The 23,945-nt window shown below is 49.9% G+C and overlaps 2 protein-coding genes across 3 annotated transcripts in view; both read left to right on the top strand.

Moving 5' to 3' along the window:
* LOC116446882 overlaps window positions 1-23,945 on the top strand; it is a 781,927-nt gene that overhangs the window by 178,008 nt on the left and 579,974 nt on the right. The gene's annotated exons all lie outside the window — the stretch shown is intronic.
* IQCA1 (IQ motif containing with AAA domain 1) overlaps window positions 12,011-23,945 on the top strand; it is a 101,445-nt gene continuing 89,510 nt past the window's right edge. For both annotated transcript variants that reach the window (XM_032115324.1, XM_032115323.1), the window contains exons 1-2: window positions 12,011-12,128; window positions 22,761-23,085. In XM_032115324.1, coding sequence (XP_031971215.1) covers window positions 12,118-12,128; window positions 22,761-23,085 — 336 coding nt within the window. In that variant the 5' untranslated portion in view covers window positions 12,011-12,117. The remainder of the gene's footprint in view (window positions 12,129-22,760; window positions 23,086-23,945) is intronic.

Raw genomic sequence — 23,945 nt, 5'->3', positions numbered from 1 at the left:
ACTGAGCACAAACACAGTGGGCTAGAGGCAACAAGAGGTGACTGCCACAGTGTGCTGGCCCTGGTTCAGAACAGCACTTCAGCTAAAGCTCAAGAGGGTCCCCGTTCAGGACAACACTTAAGCATATGCTGAAATTTAAGTACGCGCTTACATCCTGCTCGTCCCCGGGCCAGGCACGAGTAAAAGGGAAAGGCTGCTATCCAGTTTTCCAGGCTTTTTCAGCAATGCCAGCTGCATCTCCTAGAGACTGCATGCTCTTTGCCAACCTCTGGATTTGGAGCTACACAGGGATGTGAGGCCAATGTGACACCAAAACCACCAGGATATCAGAGAGCTGACACATCTTCACCATCCAGGGTGTTTTCCAGGGCTTGGATGTGCCCAGATCCCCCAGCCACCCTCTGATCCCACATGTGCTGCTTCGTCGCTCACTTCAGGGAGGGTTTCCACCACCTTCAGCGGCAGGAGGAGGTTTTTGCAAGAGCCTGGGCTCAGATTACCTTAATGTAATTAACAGGTATGTTGATCAAGCAAGGAGAACAGATATTGCTCTGAAACAGCGCCAAGAAAATTCAGGCATTCAGCTCCTCCAGTGGTATAAATTGATGGAGTACAGCAGGCACCAAAAGCAATGGTTTTTACACTGCTGGAGGAACTGGCAAGACCGTGGTGGTACAAAGCCACAGCCTGGCTGCAAGTCCCAGCTTTTCACCAAGCTGGTGGAGTCCTGCTCTGACAACATCCTATTTACTGAAGGAATTAGGCCAGCAGGGGCTCAGGAGGTGCTTCCCACCTGGGCAGGAATGTCCTTAACCTTCATCGCTCACGGCATCCCGACCATCCAGCAGCATCAAAGCCATCTTAATCTTCCTTCATCCTCACCCAGTGCATCCCAAGGTCCCTCAGACAGCTCTGCCAGCACAGTTCTGGGGTGGCAAACAGTCCAGATACTGCAGACGGCGGCAGGAAAGATGGACCTGGCGCAGGGAAGGAGCAACTCTACCCTTGCTTCCCACCCTTTGGCACTGAGACAAGCTCTCCAGCACACTTCTCCCTCTGCTTTGGCTCTGTCAATCCCATAGTCAGATCCCAACACTGTAAATCACATCAGCCTGAGCAGAGGACACCCAACTTCCCAGCTCTGGGCCCGGGGCTCCTGTTAAAACTACTGACTGCAGACTAAACAAAGCTTTTTTTACCCTGCCCACAGTCTGGACTCCTAACTGGAGACTCATCCAGCATGAAATCTATTCCCATTCCATCCCTACCCCTCCCTGCCTCCATCGGTGCCGATGCTGGGGGAGATATTGTGCCTCCATGGTAGGAAGGAATAAAACGCAACGTCTCGTTGGCAGCACTCTAAAAAGAAAAAGAAATAAGATTTTAGAGCCCCCTTGCCTTTTGTTGGCCTTCCAACTTCCCCCCAGCGCCTGTAGCCACACACAACGAGCCGGGAGGTGTGCCCAAAGCGGGAGCAGGAAGCAAAGCAAACTACAATTGCAGTAAACCACTTCAAAAAGGCTTCGGTTTCGCTCAGAGTTGCTTGAAAGGAAACTCGACGCCTCATCCTTCATCTTTCACGCGTTTTAAAAGAAACATTAGTCTGATTGTCTGGGTTTTTCTTGGGAAAAGAAGGGTTTCTGGAAGTCGGAGTTTAAAAGCACACCATAAATAGGAAATTGAAATGCTTCCTTACACCCATATTCGGGTTGTTTGTGAAAATCCCCAGCAGCTTTCACTGCCTCCCAACAGCGACTGAGAAATTGTAGGGGAAAAGTAAGACATTAGAGGCCACGCTGCTATTTTCCAGAAGAACGTGGAAGGGGAAATCCAAAACAACTAAGAGCACAACGGTGAGGACCTTAGAGACAAGTTTGCCTGGGGGAAACATCTCCTAACTGCTGTAATTACCGTGAAAGGTCATCAAGGACACCTCCCCGTGCACGCTAGAAAAATTCATGTGAGCATTTCGTGTGGTTAGCACAGCTTTTCTAGCAGAGTTCAGACATTGAGCCACACGAGATGACATCAGCAAGCAGGCATTCCCCTCGCAAAGAGCATGGCTGAGGACGTGAAGCACCTTCCAACTCCTTGCTCTCCTGCTTTTAAACACGGCCATTAACAAGTCCAAAGCGACCAAAAAAACGGGGGTAAAAAGCAAAGGCTGCACACGCATTGACAGCAGGGAGGACAAAAGAGCTCAGTCTGCAAATATAATTGGATTTAAGAGCCAAATTTCTCCCGGGCGCTGGCTGCTGGGAGGCTCTCCTGTGTCCCATGATCCACCAGGAGCTGGCTCGTGCCCACAGTGCCTATGGGGTGGCAGCCAGATCCCGGCACACGGCAGCTCCGCAGCCCCGGGATGCGCTCCGCTCGCACGCCGACATCCACGCGCTGCTCTGCAGCTTTGGGGGGGCCTTAATGAAAGGCAGATGCAGAGGGAGGTTTGTAGGAATGTTTATCCTTAGGTGCTTCCCTCCACAGGTCCCCACCAAGGAGGGAGAGCCAGAGAATGGGCTGCTGAGGAGAGGGGTCTCTCCACGGCTTCATCCCTCTCCTGGGACACCCCAGGGACACTCCGAGCAAGGAATCCTTCAAACCCTGCCCTCCTCTCTGCACAGCATCTGGGGCTGGCCACATCTGGCCACAGCACACGCAGGCCTGGCCACCTGGTTTCACCTGTCTCAGGCAGAAGGATTATTTTGGGGCTGGACTGCTTCCTTCGGAGTCCCACATCTCATTTTCAGAGGTGGGAGGGGGAGAAAGCCTTTGACCCGTCGCGGGCCTTTGGGAGGACTCACTGTTGGCATCTGCCTCTCTTGGCAGGATGAGTGTACAGTCATTTAGGCTGGAAGGGATCCTCACAGGCCCATCTGCTCCAAATCCCTGCTCCAAGCAGCAGGAAACAAACCCAGCACGTCCCCTCTGCTTGTGCAGCCAAAGGCACAGGTGCGGGACACGTGAGGAGTGGGGAAGGATGCAAGAGACCTCAACACAAGAAAAATCCTGCTCTGAGCACTGCGCAGAACCAATCTCCTGGGTGAGAAGAGGCTGCTAAAACACAAATAGTCCTGCCCAAACACCTCCACTCTAACCTCCCTCTCCAGGCACAAAGAGCCCTCCCCAAAAAGCAGGTTTTAGCCCTCAAGTCCCATCCAAAGAAACACTCAGGCAAAGATCTGTGCTTTATCTGCAAAACCAAGTGTCCTCGGTGCTTTTTCTTCTCTAAACTTTACCCCCTTCCTCCTCCCAGACCTGGTGGCATTGTTGTGCACCTCACGAAGCAGGCCTATCCCAGCAAGGGCCCACCTGCTTCACTTACCCCACGTAGCCAACCTGGGGAGAGCTGGAACTGCTGCCTCAAAGGTGTCCCACCACCACACACTGGTGTCAAATAAAGAAAACGCTGCAAAGCCACTGTTTAACTGAGCAAATTCACCTGTTTCATACTTTGCGATGCAGGAAGCAGAAAAAAGCCCTTCTCCAACTCAGACCAAACCTTTCCCTGTGCTCATTCCCAGTGACAACCCCGCAGCAGTTATGAGCTGTTCCTTCTCTGGCCTTTTTATTTCATTCCATCACACCAAAAGCAGAGCCAGGCCTGGAAATTAAATTGTACCCACCAGTTCCATTCATAAATTTGGCTGCACGACCACAAAGTGAGCTATTGTTGTTATTTCTCACAGTTTACCACCTCCAAGCCAAGGAGTATTGTTTTTATTGCTATTGTGAGAACAAGAGCAAGGGAAAAAAATAATCTTAAGCTTCCCTTCCCCTCCCAATCAAATATAATAGAGGAAAAAAAAAAAAAACTCAACAGGGCGGATGTTGGATCCTCAAGGATTTTTTTTTTGGGAGCTATCTACAGGAGCTCAGCCTGGTGCTGCAGGTTTCTGAATCTGAATTTTTATCAATGGGCTGCGCTGGGTCCATTTGAAAAGCTGGCAGGTGTTCGAACAATGAAGCAGGGCTGCCTCTACATCTGGGCCACAAAAGTCATCGCTGTGTTTACAAGAAACAGGATAAGCAGGAAAACATCCTGCCACAGGCACCTAAAAAGCTGCAGCCCCTTGTCATTCTTTTTTTTTTTTTTCTCACACTGGGCTGTTTATTTATAGCACGAGAAGTTGAACCGGGAGGAGGAAAAAAGAAGTGAGAGGTTTCTCACTCATTTCCACGCAGGAGTGACGCACGTGCAACGTGGCAGGCGCTGTGCTCGTATTGTCCCTTCAGCTCTGGGGGGGATCTCATTAACCCCTCGGCTCTGCCTGCAGTTAATTAATGATCAGGGCACTGCCTGCTGGGTTTGCTTCATCGATGCCACCGTGTCAGTTAAACCTGACTCATTCTGGGACACCCCAGAGGGAAACTGAGTCACCACACGCTGGAAATAATGTTCCCAGAACCTAAACTCACAGAGATTATGGGGGGGGGGGGATCAGGGAAATTCCTCATCCTCAGCACTTTAGGTTGATCCTGAGAGCCAGCAGAGCAAGAGGCTCTTGTAGAACTTGGAGAAGACATAGAGGAGCCCCTCTGAAGGAGCTTCTTCCTTTGCACAGTGCCCCAAACACATCTGCAGAAACCAAAGGTTGCCACGAAATTTCAGCTGCTGATGGCTTGTGGCCCCCTACAGAATTTTGGGGTTTCTTTCTCATGACATTTTGCTCTGCTTGCTTTCAACTTTTAAGTTTTAAACAAAGCAGGACACATCCCATTTAGTAACAAGATTTTTTTTTTTTTTTTTTAAATCAAATTCATTCAAATTCATTGAAGATGCACCACGATGAAACCTCCAAAATGTTTCTCACCATCCTTAAGAGCAACTCGGGAAGCTCCAAGGTATCTCTGCCTTCCAGATGAACATTTTGTGACTCAAGTCATCTTTATGTCCAGGAAAATTAAGTATTCCCTCACCTCATGTCCTCCCTTCCCTGCTTTAATAGTTTCACTTCTGGAAGCCTTCAGAACACCCCAGTTAGAGCCCCCCTCTCAGAAAGCTGGGGAAATGAGAGCTGAGTGAGCTGCCCAGCCTCTCATGGAGTTTGACTTCCTTGCTTTTGAGCTGAGTCAAAGAGGATTAACTCAACAGGTGTTTTACTGGAGAGTGGGAGGGAAAACAGAACAAAACACAATGAAACAACTGCCTACGTGCACGAATGGCAGATGAATTCCTCCTCCTTTTCTGGGGAATGAACTGCTAAAGCAGATGGCAAACATCCCCTTCTCCTCCAGCCCTGAGTCACTCTCAGTTCTGGCTTTAAACACTTCAAGTCCCAGAGCTCAAATGCTTCCCTTCGGTCAGGTCTAGAAGGGGATCTTCCTGATGCAGACTTGAACTTCTGAAGGGTTGAGCTGCTTCCACTGCCCCTGACTCGTGGTCTTCTGCACCCTGGTCATGCTCAGAGACACCAGTTGGAGTGCAAAGGACTTTCCAGCAGCCTCCGTGCCTTGTGCATTGAGTAGGATGGCTGAAGCCCGGACTGCTGCCCTGTAAATTCATGGTAACACCTCACAGCTCTTTTTTCATCAGCAGAAAGACCATCAGACAGCACAGGAATAAACAGAGACCGGCATCTTCCTCCCCTTTGGGCCATGGAAGGCAAGTTATGAGTCGCTGGTCTGATTTCTCATCTACCCGGGGCTCTCCAGCTGGTCCCACCAAAGCTCCTATTGGCCACAGCATGAGACAAGGGGACTTGGGTCAGCTAAAATCCCACTGCAGCTGGAGGGAGCAGACAGCAGCTGAGGCTGTGTAGTGTTTGCATGAGAATTTCTTGAAGCTTTCAGTGATTCATGTGCACACAGAACGGGTATTAACAGCCAAACTTTGTCATTTTGCCATCAAAATCATGAGAAAAGCACATAAAACACTTCAGATTGCTGATGGTGAGCCTGTAAAGTGAGGAAGTGGTCAGAGGATCTGTGTATATTAGCAGAACTGAAAAGAGTCTGTCTAGAAGTGCCATTCCACAGGCCATACTGAATATATCTTCACAAGAAATGCTACTTATTTCCAATATTTGGGTTGCAGGATGATATAGAAGCGAACTTTGCCCCTGTAAGTGACTAAAGCTTGACAGAGGGTTTGTGTGAATTTATTAAAAACTCCTGAGCTGAAGCCAAACATTCAAGCCAACCAAAGTCTGCTTACAAATTACTTGGATAATTGCCAGAATCCCGAGTCTGATGCCTTTTTCTGTTTCTTTCTCACCCAAAAAACATCTGGCGAGTGTTGCCAGTCTGTATTGACCGCTCCCTTGGTGCTGTAGGCATCTCTAGGAACAGCATCCTCTAGAATTAAATAGCTGAGCACTGACGAACTGTTGTCAATGCAGAATAAAATCAATATGCTCCCTGTTGTGCCATAATGATACAGAGCTGGCACTATTTGAACCAGCTTCTTTGGAAAGCTTTAATTTTATCAAACAACACTCTTTCAGGAGAGATGATTTGGGGTTTTGCTTTTTAACAAAGAGGGAAGTGGAGTGCGGCACACGGCACTTAATATCTGGCTGAGATTTAAAACGCATGCTCCTTATGAAGTGTGACATTTTATCCCTAAAGCCACAGGAACATTTCCCACATTTAAGTGATAGAGGGAAAATTCTTCAAATTAGATTTGAACTTTATACCTTCTAATTCTGCTGCAATCCTCCTCCGCCATGTACCACGCTCGGGCCTGATGAACACGCTGTTATATCAAAGCCTAACAGACCTGAGTGCTGACAAATCCCCTTCACTTAGCCTGGAAGTCAGCAGCAAACCTCCTGGAGATCCAGGAGTCAGTGTTAACTGGAAAAAATAGCCCCACCACTGGTCACAAGGCTAAATGAAATGGTCAGTGCACCCCTCCTGGGTGTCACCGTGAGCTGGAAGCCAGCACAGAGGCCACATGGCTGACCCAAGTCCCCGAGGTTTGCAAAGAGCCACCCAGAGCTCCTTTACTCACTTCTATCCAAGCCTGAAGGAAAACCAAAGACCCATCTGTAAGGAAGTCATGGTCAGAGGGAGGGAGCACCTCTCCTGCTAAGGTGTGCTGCAAGAGCTGGGGGTGTTTATCTGGAGAAGAGAAAGTTCCAGGGAGACCTCAGAGCCCTAAAGAGGCTCCAAGAGATCTAGAGAGGGACTTTGGACAAGGGCCTGGAGTGCCAGGACAAGGGGGAATGGTTTTAAACCGAAAGAGGGCAGGGTTAGATGGGATATTGAGAAGGAATTAGGGTGGGGAGTCCCCGGCATAGGGTGCTCAGAAAAGCTGTGGCTGCCCCATCCCTGGAAGTGTCCAAGATCAGGTTGGATGAAGCTTGGAGCAACCTGGGATAGTGGGTGGAATGGGATGATCTTTAAGCTCCCTTCTAACCCAAACCATTATGGGATTCTGTAAAGCCCTGAGCAACAAATCCCCAGTCTTGTCCACCACAAGGTCCTGCTTCTCACTTTCCAGACTCAGAGGTTTGCTGTGCAACTCAGTGTCAACCAGGTCCCCATTTGGGGACAGCTCTCCTGCTGTAAGTGCTGTCACAGCCACGGGCCCTTGTGGGAGAGCTCCTCTGTTGAGCCCTTCAGGATGAGAGGAACCCACAAGGATCATCAGGCCCAGCTCCTGGCCCTGCACAGGACACCCCAACAATCCCACCCTGTGCCCCAGAGCTCCTTCAGAGGAAGCTGCAGACCCCGGTGAGGTCTGACCTCAGTGTCCTCCAGGCTGAACAAGCCAAGTACCCTCAGCTGCTCCTTGTACAGCCCCTTCACCATCTTCTGTCCCTCGTTTGGATGCTCTCTGACAGCTTTAGATCTTTCTTATCTAAAACTGCCCCAGCACTTGAGGTGAGGCCAGCCCAGCCCAGAGCAGAGCAGGACAATCCCCTCCCGGGCCTGGCTGGCCATGCTGGGCCTGATCCCCCGGGACAGGGATGTCCCTCCTGGCTCCAGGGCACTGCTGACTCGGATCCAACTGGCCACTGACCAGGATCCCCATGTCCCTGCTGCTCTCCAGCCTCTCATTCCCCACTGTGCCCGTGCACCCAAGGCTGCCCCATCTCAGCTGCAGAATGCAGCACTTTGTTAAGCTTCACACAGCTGGTGATTGCCCAGCCTCACAGAGCGCATCCCACCCTACATCCCAGGCTCTCACACCCATTCTGTCCCCACACAGCAAACACAATCCTGGACTCCCAAGAGGTGGCCCAAAGCCTCAGCTCACCATGGACAGAGGAAGCCCTGACCCACAGCCTCTCCCTTTGCATCTCTCTGGGCCTGCAACACTCACGAAAAACCCACCCCACCTTCCACCCTGTGCCTCGAGGGGCAGTCCAGACCTCTGGAAGTGCTTTCAAATACAAGTTGCAAAGGCAGGACGTTATTCCCATTACGTTGCTTGCTTTCCTTAAGCCCTGCTCAGTAACAGACAGGTGCACTAAGCTCCTTGCCAGGGACCCACGTTGAGAGGAACAAGACCCTCCAGTTTCACATTTTACCCCCTTTGTAAGCTCACCAGTCACCTCTTAAGCTCGTAATAAAAGCCTTTTTTGAAAAATGATGGCGCCCAGTTTCCAAGGCAGCAGGACTTTTAAGCCTGTGTTTGCAAGAGCCTAAGGAATGAGAGATGCCAAAAGGCACAGGCTGTATAAAACCCGTCCCCTATTCCTGCTGGACAGATCAAATAACACAGTCGGAGTTTTTAATGCAACACGAGCGGAACGAGGAAGTGGCCAGTGATGCTGTACAAAAAATGTACAACGAGTGGGATAACAACTACAAATCCCTTTAATCTCTGGGCTTACCTCGACATCTCAGACTGGTTGGTGCCTGCAGGGATTATCGGAGACGTGTGATTCCTGAATGGAAAGAGGGAGATGCTTCATGGTGTTCACTGACCATCAGTGGTCTGCTGGACCTCAGCTGCAATTCAGCCTGCAGTGACCACACAATGCCAGAATCATTTTGGTCAGAAAAGACCTCCAAGATCATCAAATCCAACCTGTGACCAACACCCACCTTGTCACCCAGCCCAGAGCACTGAGTGCCATGTCCAGGAGATCCTTGGACACCTCCAGGCATGGGCACTCCACCACCTCCCTGGGCAGCCCCTTCCAATGCCTGACCACCCTTTCCATGAAGAAATTCCTCCTGATGTCCAACCTGACCCTCTCCTGGCACAGCTTGATGCTGTTTCCCTTCATCCTGTCACAGTTTCCTGGGACTGGAGCCCCACTTCCCCCCTGGCTGCCCCCTCCTGTCAGGGACTCGTGCAGAGCCACAAGGTCCCCCCTGAGCCTCCTGTTCTCCAGGATGAGCTTTGAGGACAGCACAGCCCAGGCAGACCTGTGTCCTCTCACTTCAAATTACTGAAAAGCTCAAGGACTCAACTGGAAACCAACAGCAAACCAGAACATCTCCAACTCCCTGCTTTCTCCATTTATAAACGTCTATTTTCTGAGGCTAAACCAATTACTTATTCTCAGTCATACACAGCTCCCATTTCAGCTCAAAAACAGGTTCCTTTCCCATGGAAAAAAAAAAATCAACTCTACTCATTTCATAATTAATTTTACTGCATGACTTTTCCCAGCAACACAACTCATTTTTTTTCCCAAGTTCTCTACAAACTGATGAAAATGAAAATCCCCCCAGCCTCCCTGCACACTCTCATGTACATCACTTCTTTGTAGCTTAATTTCCCATTTTTAAAAGGAAGACATTTGCTTTCCTCCAGCTTTTTTTTGGGGGGGAATGGAGAAGGCAGGTGGGGAAGTGAGCAACAAGCATTATTTCATCGTTAATACAGCTTCCAGCACAATAAAGACGATCTTGTGCACTGTGACAACGAGGTGCTAACAGAGGGCAATAAATTCAAATTAATAATTAACATCCACGCCTTATCAGGCCATCTCGGTGCTCTCATTTCAGTTGCTTCGGGAATGTTCCTACTTTTTTACTGCACACACATGCAATAGGTCAGTCAGTCCTTAAAACCACACACGCTGATGGAGACAGCACTGCTGGGACTCTGCAGGTAAAACTTCTGGCTGAAAAAACACAGTTTGGCATAAAAAGTGGGGTATGAATGCCAGCATTCATGGAAATAAATATGCAAGGTTCCTATCTGGGCAGCAAAGACTGGAATATGTTATTAAAATAGAACAAAACACAAGGTACTTACTGCATGTGACACCCTCCTGACCCACACATGGATGAGGATCAAGCACTAGAAGGAAACAGACAAATTTCTCATGTGAAATTTCAGCATGAAGAACCACTTTGATATCAACACAGCAAATTACAAGAGGATTTTACAGCATTTTTCAGCCTCAGCACGAAGAAAATGCAACAGGTTCTCCTAAAAAAACCCCACTGATCCAATACACTTAAAGAAATTATATGCTGGGCACAGTCATCATGTGACTTGAAAAATAATATCCTTAGATGCTTTTATTATTGTCATCAAGATTCATGTTTTCAAGCTTTTCCTCCAAAACCAGGGGGGGCCTAGGAACTTTATTTCAAAAACTTGATAGCCAAGAGTCTCACCTAATCATGTGAACTGGGGCTTCAAGGGGGGGAAAAATAAAAGGAATGCAGACACACAGAGATATGTGGCAAAATATATGATCACTGGCAAAACACTCATTCTCCCAAACTTCTTGCTTTTTCCCTTCTCGCTGGCTCTGTGGAGGAGTGCATTCTCCCCCCAAAACCTGTGCTGTGATCCTGTCCTCTGAACTGGTTTTTAAGTGGTAAGGGAATGGAAGACCACTAGAAAGTTGCCTTGATAGGTGTGTGGGGAAAGAAAAAGGGAAAAGAAAGAAAAAGGGAAAAGAAAGGGAAGATGAAAGAAAGAGAGGGATGGAGGGAAGGGAAGGGAAGGGAAGGGAAGGGAAGGGAAGGGAAGGGAAGGGAAGGAAGGGAAGGGAAGGGAAGGGAAGGGAAGGGAAGGGAAGGGAAGGGAAGGGAAGGGAAGGGAAGGGAAGGGAAGGGAAGGGAAGGGAAGGGAAGGGAAGGGAAGGGAAGGAAAGGAGCCCTTGGGGGGTAAAATAACAGGGAGGGGGGAAGAAAAATAAGGAGAAAAAAAGAAATTATGGGAAAAGGGAAGAAAAGGGGGGGGGAGAGTAAAATATAGGAAAGGGGAGAAAAGGGGGGGAAAGGAAAATACAGGAAAGGGGGGAAAAGGAAAACAAAGGGAGGGAAATAATGGGGGGGGGAGGGAAACTAACGGGGGAGGGATGAAAGTAACGGGGAAAAAAATGAAACTCATGGGGCACAGTGAAATGGGGGGGGAAGGACACGACACTGAGGATGACCATGGACGCTTTTAAACTAAAAACCAAAAAAATACTTAGATTAGGTACACGGAAGAAATCCTTCCCTGGGAGGGTGGGCAGGCCCTGGCACAGGGTGCCCAGAGCAGCTGTGGCTGCCCCTGGATCCCTGGAAGTGCCCAAGGCCAGGCTGGACATTGGGGCTTGGAGCAGCCTGGGACAGTGGAAGGTGTCCCTGCCCGTGGCAGGGGGTGGAACGGGATGAGCTTTAAAGTCCCTTCCAACCCAAACCATCCCGTGATTCTGCGGGGGGGGGGAAGAAAAGGTGGGAAAAAAAGGGGGTCAAAGCTTGAAGCTCCCTTTACTCCGAGGAGAAGCCGCGGGCAGAGCTCGGCCCCCCCGGGCCGTGTCCACGGTAACGCCGCGACCGCCGCTTCCTCAGACGGCCGCGGGCGGCTCGGGCCGGGCTCGGGGCCGTGTCGGTGCCGGCCCAGCGGGACTCGGGCTCGGTGCCCCTCGCTCCGGGGCCCTGCCGGTGCCGGTGCCGGCCCAGCGGGACTCGGGCTCGGTGCCCCTCGCTCCGGGGCCCTGCCGGTGCCGGCCCAGCGGGACTCGGGCTCGGTGCCCCTCGCTCCGGGGCCCTGCCGGTGCCGGTGCCGGCCCAGCGGGACTCGGGCTCGGTGCCCCTCGCTCCGGGGCCGTGTCGGTGCCGGCCCAGCGGGACTCGGGCTCGGTGCCCCTCGCTCCGGGGCCCTGCCGGTGCCGGCCCAGCGGGACTCGGGCTCGGTGCCCCTCGCTCCGAGGCCTTGCCGGTGCCCCTCGTCGTGGGCTCCCTCTTGGTGCCGACCCAGCCCTCAGCATGTCCCAGGCGTGAGTACCTCGGGGCGCGGGGGCTGAGGGGGGAAAATCCCCTCAGAGAGGGTAAAACACAGCCCGGGGGGGAGGCGGGTTCACCCCACAAAGCGACGGCGTCATCTCAGGAAAACCAGGCAAATATTAATATTATCCACTCAGGCCCTTTTTTTGCAGGAAGTTCCTCTCTTGCAGCCCACAGTTCACGCGTCATGTCTTGTTTCCCCCCAGTAATTTCAGCACAGCGCAAAGCTTTACGAGTTCGTCTGCAATAACCAGACAGCAATGACGGCATTGGATCAAAGTGCCTGCGAGGAGCTGTGCTCGTTCCCCCAGAAACATCACTCCAAGCCCACATATTAAGCAAGTATTACGATTATTATTGGTGCTGTGCTACAGTGCTGAGAGCTGAACTGTGAGCATCTTGCATGATGTTATCCATCAGTGTTGTGCTGTTTGCTGCTTCCAACACCGGCAGCACAGCCCAGTTTGGGGAGACTCTTTTTCCCAGTTCTGAGCTGGATATGGCTTGTTCAAGTTCAATAAATAATAGTACATTAGAGAAAAAAAAAATTAAACACCTCCTGGGTATTTGCTACCTCCTTCTGCTCCTCTCCTTCACACTCAAATCTGACCATATCCAAACTGCTGCCCCAGCAGGTTGTGAGCAAAGCCTCTCCTGGCATCTTCGCCATGGTCTCCTTCCTCTGGCCTCAGTGCTACCAACCTCAAAGCCCCCTGTTTCTTTTGCTCAGTATCCTCTTTCCAAGCTCCCAGCTTTTTGTCAGGTAAAACCCCCTCAGATTCTAAAACATCCTTCCAAGTTCATAACCAGAGCAGCTCTCCTCGTCACCAACAGCTTGGGTTTCATAGAACTATTAAGGTTGGACAAGACCTGCAAGATTTCCAAGTCCAAGCTTCAACCAAGCACCACCAAAACATATCATTAAGTGCCACATCTACTTCCAGGGATGGTGACTCCACCTTGCGCAGCCTGTTCCAATGCTTAACCATTCTTTCAGTGAAGAAATTTTTCCTATTATCCAATCTAAACCTTTCCTGGCTTAACTTAAGGCTGTTTCCTCTTATCCTAGCACCAGTTGCCTGGGAAAAGAGGCTGAGCCCCAGCTCACCACGGCCTCCTTTCAGGCAGCTGCACAGAGCAATCAGGTTTCCCCTGAGATTGTTTTCTCCAGCCTTCTTTTCTCCCCTCCTGCCTCCACACAGTGGCAGCCCCAGCCATACACCACTGAAAACTCCACTGCTTTCCAACCAGGCAGCTCCTTGGTTCAGGAGAGAAAGGTGGGGTGAGAGGAGTAAAGAACAACATCCCCAAGGGCAGCGCAGAGACTGTCTGGGGCTGTGTCCGAGGACAGATCCAGCACAGCCTCCAGTGGGCATAAGTTTGAGGAAAGCTTGGTTAGATCCCTGGTGGAGCCAATGCAGGGCTTGTATAAATCATGCCTAACACTCTCATGGAATCACATAAGGGAAGATCACAGTGCAGTGGGGAGTTATCTGAATTGTGCTCTTTAAAAGAAAAAAAAAAAAAAGAGATGAAGGGAAAAAAACCCCACAAAAGTAGTGTCTGACCTCTTCCTCAGAGTTATCTTGGAATCTCACTGCTACCCAGTCTCTGAATCATGGCTGCTGTTATTTGAGCCAGATTAACTCCAAAGGAATTAAGCTGAGCAGAGCTGGAAAAATGCTTGTGCTTCAACTGCTTTGAGCTGAGTTTGATTTTAATAGAGACGGGGCTTTTTAGCACTTCCTATGGCACTGCCAGCACTGAACAGCAAGTCCATATAAACATGATCATATGTGCACCCCACATGACAAAAACACATATCCAGTCCTGGTTCTGAGCAAGGTGCTGGTGAGGAACTCCAGTTTGGTGTTGAAACTCCTTGGTTCAGGTTGCTGCAATGACATTGTAGCTGTGCAGAGCACGGGATTTATGGCTGGGCTAATCCAGCCCTTCCTAAACACCAGTCAGAGTTGGATCTCAGTTAAGGTACCGAGGCTACTGTTAATGTGGTTGGTTGTAGGGAGGTTATGCTGGCTGTGTACCATAAATCAGAGTTGTTTAGGTTGGAAAAACCCTCTAAGATCATCAAGTCCAAGCCTTAACCCAGCACTACCAAGGCCACCATTAACCCATGTCCCAAAGTGTCACATCCAAATGGATTTTAAATCTATCCAGGGATGGGGACTCCACCACTGCTCTGGGCAGCTGTGCCAGGGCTGGACCACCCTTTCCATGAAGAAATTTTTGCTAACATCCAATCTATCCTATAGCCTTCAAGTAGCTAAAGGGGGCTTACAGGAAGGCTGCAGAGGGACTTTTCACACAGGTATGAAGTGATAGGACAAGAAGGAATGGCTTTCAGCAGGAGGATGGGTTTGGATTGGATCTGGGGAGGAAATCCTTCCCTGTGAGGGTGGGCAGGCCCTGGCACAGGGTGCCCAGAGAAGCTGGGGCTGTCCCTGGATCCCTGGCAGTGTCCAAGGCCAAGTTGGATGGGGCTTGGAGCAACCTGGGACAGTGGAAAGTGTCCCTGCCCATGGCAGGGGTGGAATGGGATGAGCTATCTGGTCCTTTCCAACCCAAACCATTCCATGATTCCATAAGCCTTCCCTGGTGCAACTTGAGGCCGTTCCCAATGTATTTTAAGTGCCACATGACAAAAATGTCTTACAACAACTTGCCTTACCTGAAGGCAGGGAAGCAAAGAGCTAACGATGAAAGGGGGTTACGAGAAAGAACTTTGGTTCTTCAGAAATGGAAATGCTACACAGCTTTCCTTGAGCTTGAGGTAAACCTTGAGCTCTGAGGCATGTTTGCCCTCCTCAAGGCCCTGTGATTCTAAGAGGTGTGGGGCTAAAGCACAAAATGTAATCCCACTGCCTCAGGAAGCTGTGTGTCAGGGCAGAGAGGATGCTCAGAAAGCAGCAATGTTCTCTCAGGGTCAGTAAGTCCAGCAGGCAGCCGAGGGAGAAGTCAGCATGTCCAGACATGCCTGGCATTTTCTAGGGACAGTCCCAGCACTCTGGAGGGAGCAGAGCCATTAAGAGGAGGGTGATTAAAAAGTGCTGGAGTATCTCACTTCCCAAAGCACTCAGCCCCAGCATTTGCATGCAGACGTACCTTCCGTTCCAGGCACTGGAGATTCACAGAGATGCTGCTGCGTTCATGTTTTCCTGCTGTGTTTCCTCCTCTTTTATGGATTTGTTTACCATCTCCTTGACCCGTGGGATCCTGACCAGTGATTTCTTACCTCGCCCCTGACAGCCCTAGTCCAGACACGTCCAAAGCCGAGTCTTGGCACTGCTACCACTCCTGCCAGGTTTTAATCAGCTACAAGACATTTGCCACTGCCACCAAGGAGCTTTAAACAATCAAAGCGCTTTAAAATTTAATCTCGTGTCACAAATAGAATTTATATTAATTCACTGCTTAAATATTGATCTAAGACAAGATCCTGAGCATCTCCCCTCCTGCTTCCAACAGCAACAACCAAAGCAGAGCTCTCTGTTTTATATCACATCCCCGAGGCTCAGCTGAAGAAAATTAAGGTTGCAAAACCCAAATGTGAAAAAATGTCGGTGCAACTTCTAATCCCCTCTCCTCTCCCCCACGTTATGATGCAGTTTCTGATGTTGTGATCACATCCTATTTTCTTCCCACGGGGCCCCAGCCTCATTCAGCCATTGGGCTGTTGTTGAATATTTCTTTTTATCCCCTCATTCAGCGTCTGGCCCCAGGCCATATTCTTCAAATTCCATCCAAACGCCACAATTATTAGCTTCCTCCTGGGCATTCCTTGCATGTTCTCTCTCATAGATCTCCCAAGCAGTCACAGATTCATCTTTGCCCCTCTTTCCACCCCTGGTGAGCATTAGCACATCATCTTGCTTATGTTAAAGCAGGAAATCAGAGACAGGATCGAATTGATCACAGCTAAGACTCAAAGCTGCAACTCCCTCCTGTGCCTCCCTTCATCCTTAATGAGCAGGTAGGGAAAGATCCTGTGTACTACTCATTCAGTGTCTCCCAGCAGCACTTGTGCTAGAAAACAGGGAAAGAAAAGGCCCCAGTTTTCAAGAAACTGAGTAGATTGTGTCTTTAAGCTTTGAGCTTAAAGCCTCCTGCTCCTGGCAGGAGTATAGCAGCACCCAGACACAGCCCTCTGTGCATGGAATTGGGAGGCAGCTGGATGGGTAACTGCCCCTTCCTTTTCTAAGGAAGAGAGGGGTAAAAAAGAAAAAAACGGCACACATGGGATGGTTAAAGCTGAAATAAACTTTGTTGCCACAAGCAGTAGAGTGTGTTACAGGCAAATACTGCTTGGAAGGAAGAATTCTGCTTGCAGAGGAGAGGAGGCTGCTGTTCATATGGCACAGAATGGTTTGAGGTGGAAAGGTTCTTAAAGCTCATCCCATTCCACCCCTCTGCCATGGGCAGGGACACCTCCCACTATCCCAGGCTGCTCCAAGCCCCAGTGTCCAACCTGGCCTTGGGCACTTCCAGGGATCCAGGGGCAGCCACAGCTTCTCTGGGCACCCTGTGCCAGGGCCTGCCCACCCTCATAGAGACAAATTTCTTCCCAATATCCCACCTAACCCTGCCCTCTGGCAGTGGGAAGCCATTCCCTGTGTCCTGTCACTCCAATCCCTTGTAAATAGTCTCTCCATCTTTCTTGTAGCTCCCTTCAGGTACTGGAAGGCCACAATTAGGTGACCCCAAATCTTCTCCAGGCTGAACATTCCCAGTTCTCTCAGCCTTTCCCCATGGAGCTGCTCCATCCCTCTGATCATCCTGGTGCCTCCTCTGGACTCTCTCCAGCAGCTCCAGGTCCTTCCTGTGCTGGGCCCCAGGGCTGGCAGCAGCTCTGCAGGTGGGGTCTCACCTGAGCACAGGGGCAGAGGAACAGAATTCCCCCTTCCCCTGCTGCCCACACTGTGGGATCAGCCCAGGGCACGATTCTCCTGCTGACCCCAGAGGGAAGGGCAGTCTCCAGCCCAGGCAGGAGCTGCAGCCTGAGGGACAGGAGGGCAGCCTTTGGAGCGTTGGACAGCCCAAAATAGCACCTCCCACACTTTAATTGCTTTGCCATGTAGGATACATGGGGGCTTTGTTAGAAAACTGTAAGAAAACAGTTCTTTTTCCTGCCAGCCTTCTGAGTTTGGCTGGAGCAGGTGCTTGAGACCTGCTGAGGTGTGTTGCTGCTGCTGCTGCTCCATGAAGCTGCTTCCTCGCCTTCCCTGCGGTTTCCCATTACATTTCTGCCACACAAATCTTTTATCCCCCCTTCACTTTCTGTCATAGTACCCAGGACTGAAATTGGAGATGACAGAAGCACAGAGCTGTTCACGTTAACAATGCCAGCAGGCTGTGTGTTTTCTTCTCTTGTCACAACCAAAGCCTACTGAGGTTTATCCTTTATTTTCCCCCAAATGCTTCCAACTCTGTAAAACATCGTGGCTGGAGGAAGCATGCTTAAAAAGTCATCTGGCAGAGTCACATTCACCACCAGCTGAGAAGTTTGGCATAATTGTGAGACTAATCTTATTTTAGGAGCAAGGCAGGCTTAAACAGGCTCATGAGCCTGAACTGCTCCAGACTGCAGGCTAAAGGCTTTGAAATCAGGAATTAATTCCGACAACATTTCAGTCAATTTGGCTCATAGAATCAATGCTGAGTTGGAAGGGATCCGACTCCTGGCCCTGCACAGGACACCCCGAGGACCCCACCCTGTGCCTGAGAGCATTGTCCAAACACTTCTTGAACTCAGACAGGTCGTGTCATAAGGCCATACTGATCGCTGATTCTGCCTGCACCTCTCCAACCTGAAAAGTGTTTGTCTGTAATAAGACAAAAGAGAAAAGAGGGGGCTACTCCTACAAGGCACAGGTAACTGCTGACCTGAATCAGCCAGCAGTCATCCTAAGCCTGGTGATTTTTAGAAAGAGAGAAGAAAAAAAAAGAAAAAAGCAGCAGCATTAAAAACCCTTTTTCCTCTCAGGGCCTCACTTTCCCCTCCCAACCTTTGTCTCTTGTTTCTTTATTTTCCAGAGGCTGCAGGGCAGGGTTTCCCTCCCCCGTGTTTGCCCAGGGCTTAGCACAATGCCTGACCTGTCAGGCCCCGAGTGTGGCGAGGGGACCCTGAGGAGTGGCCCCTGCCTGCACTTCCTTGTCACCAGCCCCACATCGCAGTCCCCTCTGCTCTGTGACCGCTGCCCTTGTGTTCTGGGCCGTGGTGAAGAGGTGCCAGACTCCTTGAGCCCTGCTCCACATCCCCTTGCTCTCACACTAACCCTGTGGCACTTTCTCCAGGCCCCAGCACGGCCCAGTCTCATTTCTGAGAAAGAAATACAAGGTGGGTTTGCAGTGGCAGCAGAGGTTCCTTCAGTGATGCTTTAACACACACGATTTAGCTCATTTAATCACACAGGAGTTTCCAAATGAGGTGAGGAAAGCTGGAGTCAGAGTCAAATGTTTTCCCCTCCACCTCCTTCCATCCATCAGGATAAACCAGTGAGACCCACACAGCACTGCACTAGTGCAGCTTCAGCATGGAAAAGCACGAGATATTCCAGAGGGCAGCCCAGAAAAACCAGGCATCAAAGAAGCTGGGGTTCAGCCCATGCACAAACCCAGAGACAAACTGTGCCATGTCCTGCAATAACAGGGACAGCGTTCCCTTTGGCAGTGAGTAAAACACAGAGACGCTCTGGGGGGAGAAAGAAAAGCCACACAAAGGTAGCCCCACTGATGCCAGATCCTTCTCCTGGCTCAAGAGTGGCCTGAGGGACAGTTTGCATGCTCAGCACAAACCCTTCCAGGAAGGGCATGCTTAAGCCTTAAAACCAGTCCAGCTCCAGTAAGCAGGCTCACCTCAGCTGGACTCAAAACCAGTGAGCTTTTCCAAGTGTCAGGAGAGATGGGTTAAGCAAACATGCAGAGTTAGAGGGCCCTACAACACTAAAACAAGGCATGTACAATTTGGCAGGATTTTAAACATCTCTTTATAATTTGAGCAGGAAAAAAAAAAACATATTGCTAAGCTTCACTCTAAATAAGGAGAGCAGGCTTTCTTTTGAGCAATAAAAGTGAGATTTGAACTGGCAATCAGGCTATGGGCAAAAGGAACTTCTTAAGCCCATGTTTTAGACTGTGTTTCTACTTTGTGGGAGTGAAGAGAAGGGACATCAGTGAGGAGTTAAAGCTCTGACCTTCCCTCCAAGCTGTGAGCTGCCAGAAGTCCCTCTGGGGACTCTGGAGTTTAGTCACTTGATGTGTTTCTTCCTCATCCCCATTACAGCATTGCTTATTTTCCCCATAACACCCCTATTTGGGAGTTGCTATGACAATTTGTAGCATTACTTACAGTGCTATATGCACAGAGAGATCAAGAGGCAGCTTTCTTTTCCAGGATTTGATAATCTTAAACCTTGAATAGGAAAGTTAGGCTCAGTCCCACCAGTTACCTGCACTAACAGGTGAATTAGAGGCTCTAACCCAACCTAAATCTGATGTAATATCCTTAGGCACAGACACAGCTCAGTACACAACGGAAATGAGCCTACAAGATGGACCAGTAAGAGTAAATAAAACCCCAGTGCATTCAAGGCTACATTGTCCTCCCCCTTCAGTGTGTGGAAGCAATTTTGAGGGAGTTCACAACTTCATGTAGAGGGACACTGAGCAAACAGGCAAAAATTCCAATAGGGACTCAGGGATCACTCGCTGTCTGATTCACAGGCAAGGAGAGGCAGTGCTCTCCTCTGCTTTTAAGGCATAACCTTGAAGTTACTCCTCCTGAACACGTTTGTCTCTAAAGCTGAAGGGCTCCTCTGGTTCACAGCAGCTCTGCCAAGTCCTCCAAAAGAAGCTATAAACACCAAGCACATCTCATCCTTCAGACTAGTCCACAAGGGCTCCCATTTGGGCACCAGTAAAACCTGAAATAACTATTTTAATCCTGTTCTGGGGATGTATCCTCTAGTTTTTAATCAGGGTGAAGCGATGCAACACTCAAATCAGATTTCTGCTCGCCCTGTCCTGTTACCCAGTATCTGATGTCCCCATGCCACACCTAACAAACTTGGGATCAGGTCCCCTCAAGGTGTCAGTCACCCTGAACACAGCAGGTACATAGGGCTATCAGCTAAAATTTTATCACTTTCACATCAACCTTTTCCTTCAACACTTCATTTTCCAGTGGGCCTGTCCTTTCTTTTGCCCTCATTTACCCGAAACACCGCTGTTGCAAAAGCTACAATCATCCCATAATATCCGTAGTCTTAACATCTGACCCACAGCAACTGTGCTTGCAATCATCTCGGTGCTTATCTGATAAACTAATGCTTTATGGAAGCAATTACGTCCTATCTGCAATGCCTCGTGGTAATGTCCTCCAAAGGGCTGCAGCGCTCCAGCCCCCTCCTCCCTCCACAAGCCACTCACAATATAAAAAGAAACTAGATATTAGCTGGCTCAGCAGGAGGAACCACTTGACATTCCTCAGTCAGAGGAGGCAGAGAGGGAGATTATTGTCAATTGGAGCCGACGGCCGCTTCTCAGTGCGGCGCAATCCGGTGTCTCCAGCAGTAACCTGCACGGGAGAACTCCAGCCCGAGCATCCCCACGGCTCATTAATCAGCTGGATGGCTGCGGGGACACCCCACAGGGCTGGGCTTCCTCAGAGGTTGACAACCTCCCCACTGTCTGTGAGAAATCACACAAAGTACGTACAGCACCGCGCCGTTTCCTCCTGCGCTGGAAAACCCGCGTGCCTCACATCCTTCCGTGTCCTGGCTCCAGCTAATGCTGGCCTTGGTTGTCCCCATCTCCTCCCCTCTGCCGGGTTTGTTCTGTTTATCTCCTGCACCTGGGTTAATTGCTGCAATTGACTGATAGGGGTGGTGCAACGGGATGTAAATGCAGTAGGAAAAAAAAAAAAAGGAAAGGGAAAGACCTGGGTGGGCTGCAGAAGCATTAGGAAAAGCAAGGCCAGCTGCATCCTGCAGCAAGCCAGGTCAGCTGAGGAGTGTAATACGCCCTTTAAAACGTTAATGGTGCAAATTCAATAGCAGGGTTTGGGTTGGTGGTGGTTTTGCTGGCTGCAGGGGGGAGGCCCACAGCCCTGTCACCATCCAGGACATACAGGACACCCCACACTCGGGGCACTTGTGGGCTGGAGTTTGTCCTGTCCCACCCCACTCATCCCTCTTGCAGCACAAGCCTTGGATCACTCTGTCCTCCAGGACCGGGAACGATAAGATCAGCTCACAGAGCTCCAACATTTATTATCATGCACAAACAATGCTAACATCTGTCCAGCTTTCTGGTCAGGATAAATAAGCCAGCACTCCCTCAACGTGAGGTCTGCTCTGAAAGCTCATCTAACACCAGGCAGGGCCTTTTGCTGTTCTCATCCCTCTTTGGCAAGCTCTAGGAACAGCAACTTGGTGAAGCACATGGATGGGTCTAGATTGCACCATTGAGGCCAATGGCCTTTATTCCTAGGATTAAGGAACAAGTCAGCTGTCCCTGTTCCCATAGCCACTGTTTTCCCCTCAGCATGACAACATGAATGAACTGGTTTTCTCCCAACTCAGCCGAGTCTCAGTGCAGAAGGAATTTCTTAGCTCTGTTCCTAGAGAGGCATTTTCAAAGATTTTTAACGCTTATCACTGCCAAGAGGTTCCATCTGGCAAAGGAGAACAGGACCTAGAAGTGTCTTCACTGCCACAGGTGTTATTAACACCTTCCCATGACAAACCTGCTGTTTGAGCCCTTCTCTGAATAAAAACCTCATTGCTCGTTTCGTGCTCCTTTAGGTTGATTTCCCAGGATATTCTGGTCTGCTTTTCCCATGAAAAGCCACTGACAGCCAGTCCATGCTCCTATCGGAACTCCACCTATTCCTACCAAAACTATCAAGTGAGCAGGATTATCCTGGAAATGGAGGTGGCCTGAGGTGACATGTGACATGTTCCATGCCACATAATCCCATAGCCACCAGACCAGATATTTAGCAATTGCTTGGAGTGCAACAGGTGCTACCATAGAAATAAATTATTTTCCTCACTTCACGTTTGAAATAGAGCCCACAGCTTCACTCCAGCATGGGCACCAGCCTCCCCCTTAACCTGCAGTTAACTCCAAGCAACCACTTCAGAAAGGCAGAACAGCACCACCAGCTTTAGAAACACGAATTGGTCCTTATCTCAAACATGCAGAGCCTCAAAAACTGGGAGAGTCCTTCCTCCAGTGAAGGGCATTGGCGGGAGGCACCTTTCCTATTAAACCATCTTCTCAATTAGCAACAACTGAATAAAACTCCTGGCACTGTTGGGGGTTGTAACTTCAAACATTTGAAGGATGCTTCAAGCGTTTTAGAATGGAGCTGAAAAGCTTTTAAGCTTGTTTTAATAAAACAGCATTTGAAGATTCCTATTTTTAAAACAAACCCAGAACCTTCTGCTAATGGTTTTCAGAATACTTTGTAGTTAAAAATCTCCTTATAAATGTAATGGCTCACACTTGCTGTGTGAGAAATCCACACCCACAGAGCCCTGGCGTCGCTGTGTGCTAACTCTTGCTTTCATGTCAGGTTGACACAGTCTCCTCTTTCCAACCAGCACTTACGTCAAGCTGTGGGCAGACACGCAGAGGGAGCTGGACATCATGCTCCAGAGAGAAAAAGAGGAGTTCTTCCAGCCAGTGGAGGACCGTGAGAAGGTGATGAAGATGTTGGCCACTGCCTACATCCAATACCTGGAAATCTTCCGTAAGCTGGAGGAGGCCCACGACCACCTCATCCACCAGCAGAAGCGGGCGGCGGTTCGGCAAGTGCTGGATGGGGTCATTGGCCGCATCCTGGAGATCAAGAAAGAGATGGTGGCCCTGGAGAAGTCCGAGTGTCACCACATGGATGACATCCTGATGGATCTACAGCGTGTCCCGGTAGGGCGGCCTCGATGATGAGTTAATTCATAGGAAATTCATAGGGTTTTATTTGTAAGCCTGACATGCCAAACAAACCCAGCCCTTAGGGAGAGTCTGGTGCCTCTCTGGGGTCTGGCTCAAAGATTTCACCAGGAAACATCCAAATTTTTCACAGGCCACGGACGTGATCTTCCATGCAGCGGACAAGGAAAGGGTAACACGTAGTCTGAGGGTGATCACAAAAGATTTCAGGGCTTTGGGGCATTTAGTAAGAGATTCTGGACTACAAGTTGTTTTCTCCTGACATTTCCAGTTGAAAGCAGCAATACTGAAAGAAACAGATGGCTCCCCAGCTGGTGTCACCACCATAAATTTGGGGGTTTTGAAAATGGAATGGCCTGTGGAGTGCCAGGAGTGCTGGCATCAGATGGCATTCACCTTTCTCAGCCAGGGAAGGGAGTCTTTGCCTGGGAATTAGTGGGGTTCACTGGCAGGGCTTTAAACTAGATACGATGGGGAGGGGAACGGTATCATGCTTGCCCTTGGCAAGCTGTGGGATAGTAGGAAAAATGAGAGGGACAGGATACTTGTGAGGGCTCTGTACAGGTGTCTCTGACTCAGCCACACTGGAGCACACCTGCAGTCTTACAGAGATAAGCCAGGGGCTCCTGAGATAACAGAAAGCAACAGGAAAACATCAGAGATACGCCCTTGTAGCAAAAGGGACAGGTCAGGGGGTGATTCTGCCCCTCTCCTCAGCCCTGAGAGGCACATCTGGAGGGCGGTGTCCAGCTCTGAGCTCCTCAGGACAAGAAGCTCCTGGAGAGGGTCCAGTGGAGGCTGCAGAGGTGATGAAGGGACTGGAGCACCTCTGATGA

This window comes from Corvus moneduloides, chromosome 7, assembly GCF_009650955.1.
Source record: "Corvus moneduloides isolate bCorMon1 chromosome 7, bCorMon1.pri, whole genome shotgun sequence".
NCBI lineage: Eukaryota > Metazoa > Chordata > Aves > Passeriformes > Corvidae > Corvus > Corvus moneduloides.
Note: the sequence above shows the minus strand (reverse complement) of the source record. Positions and strands in the feature narration are given on the sequence as shown.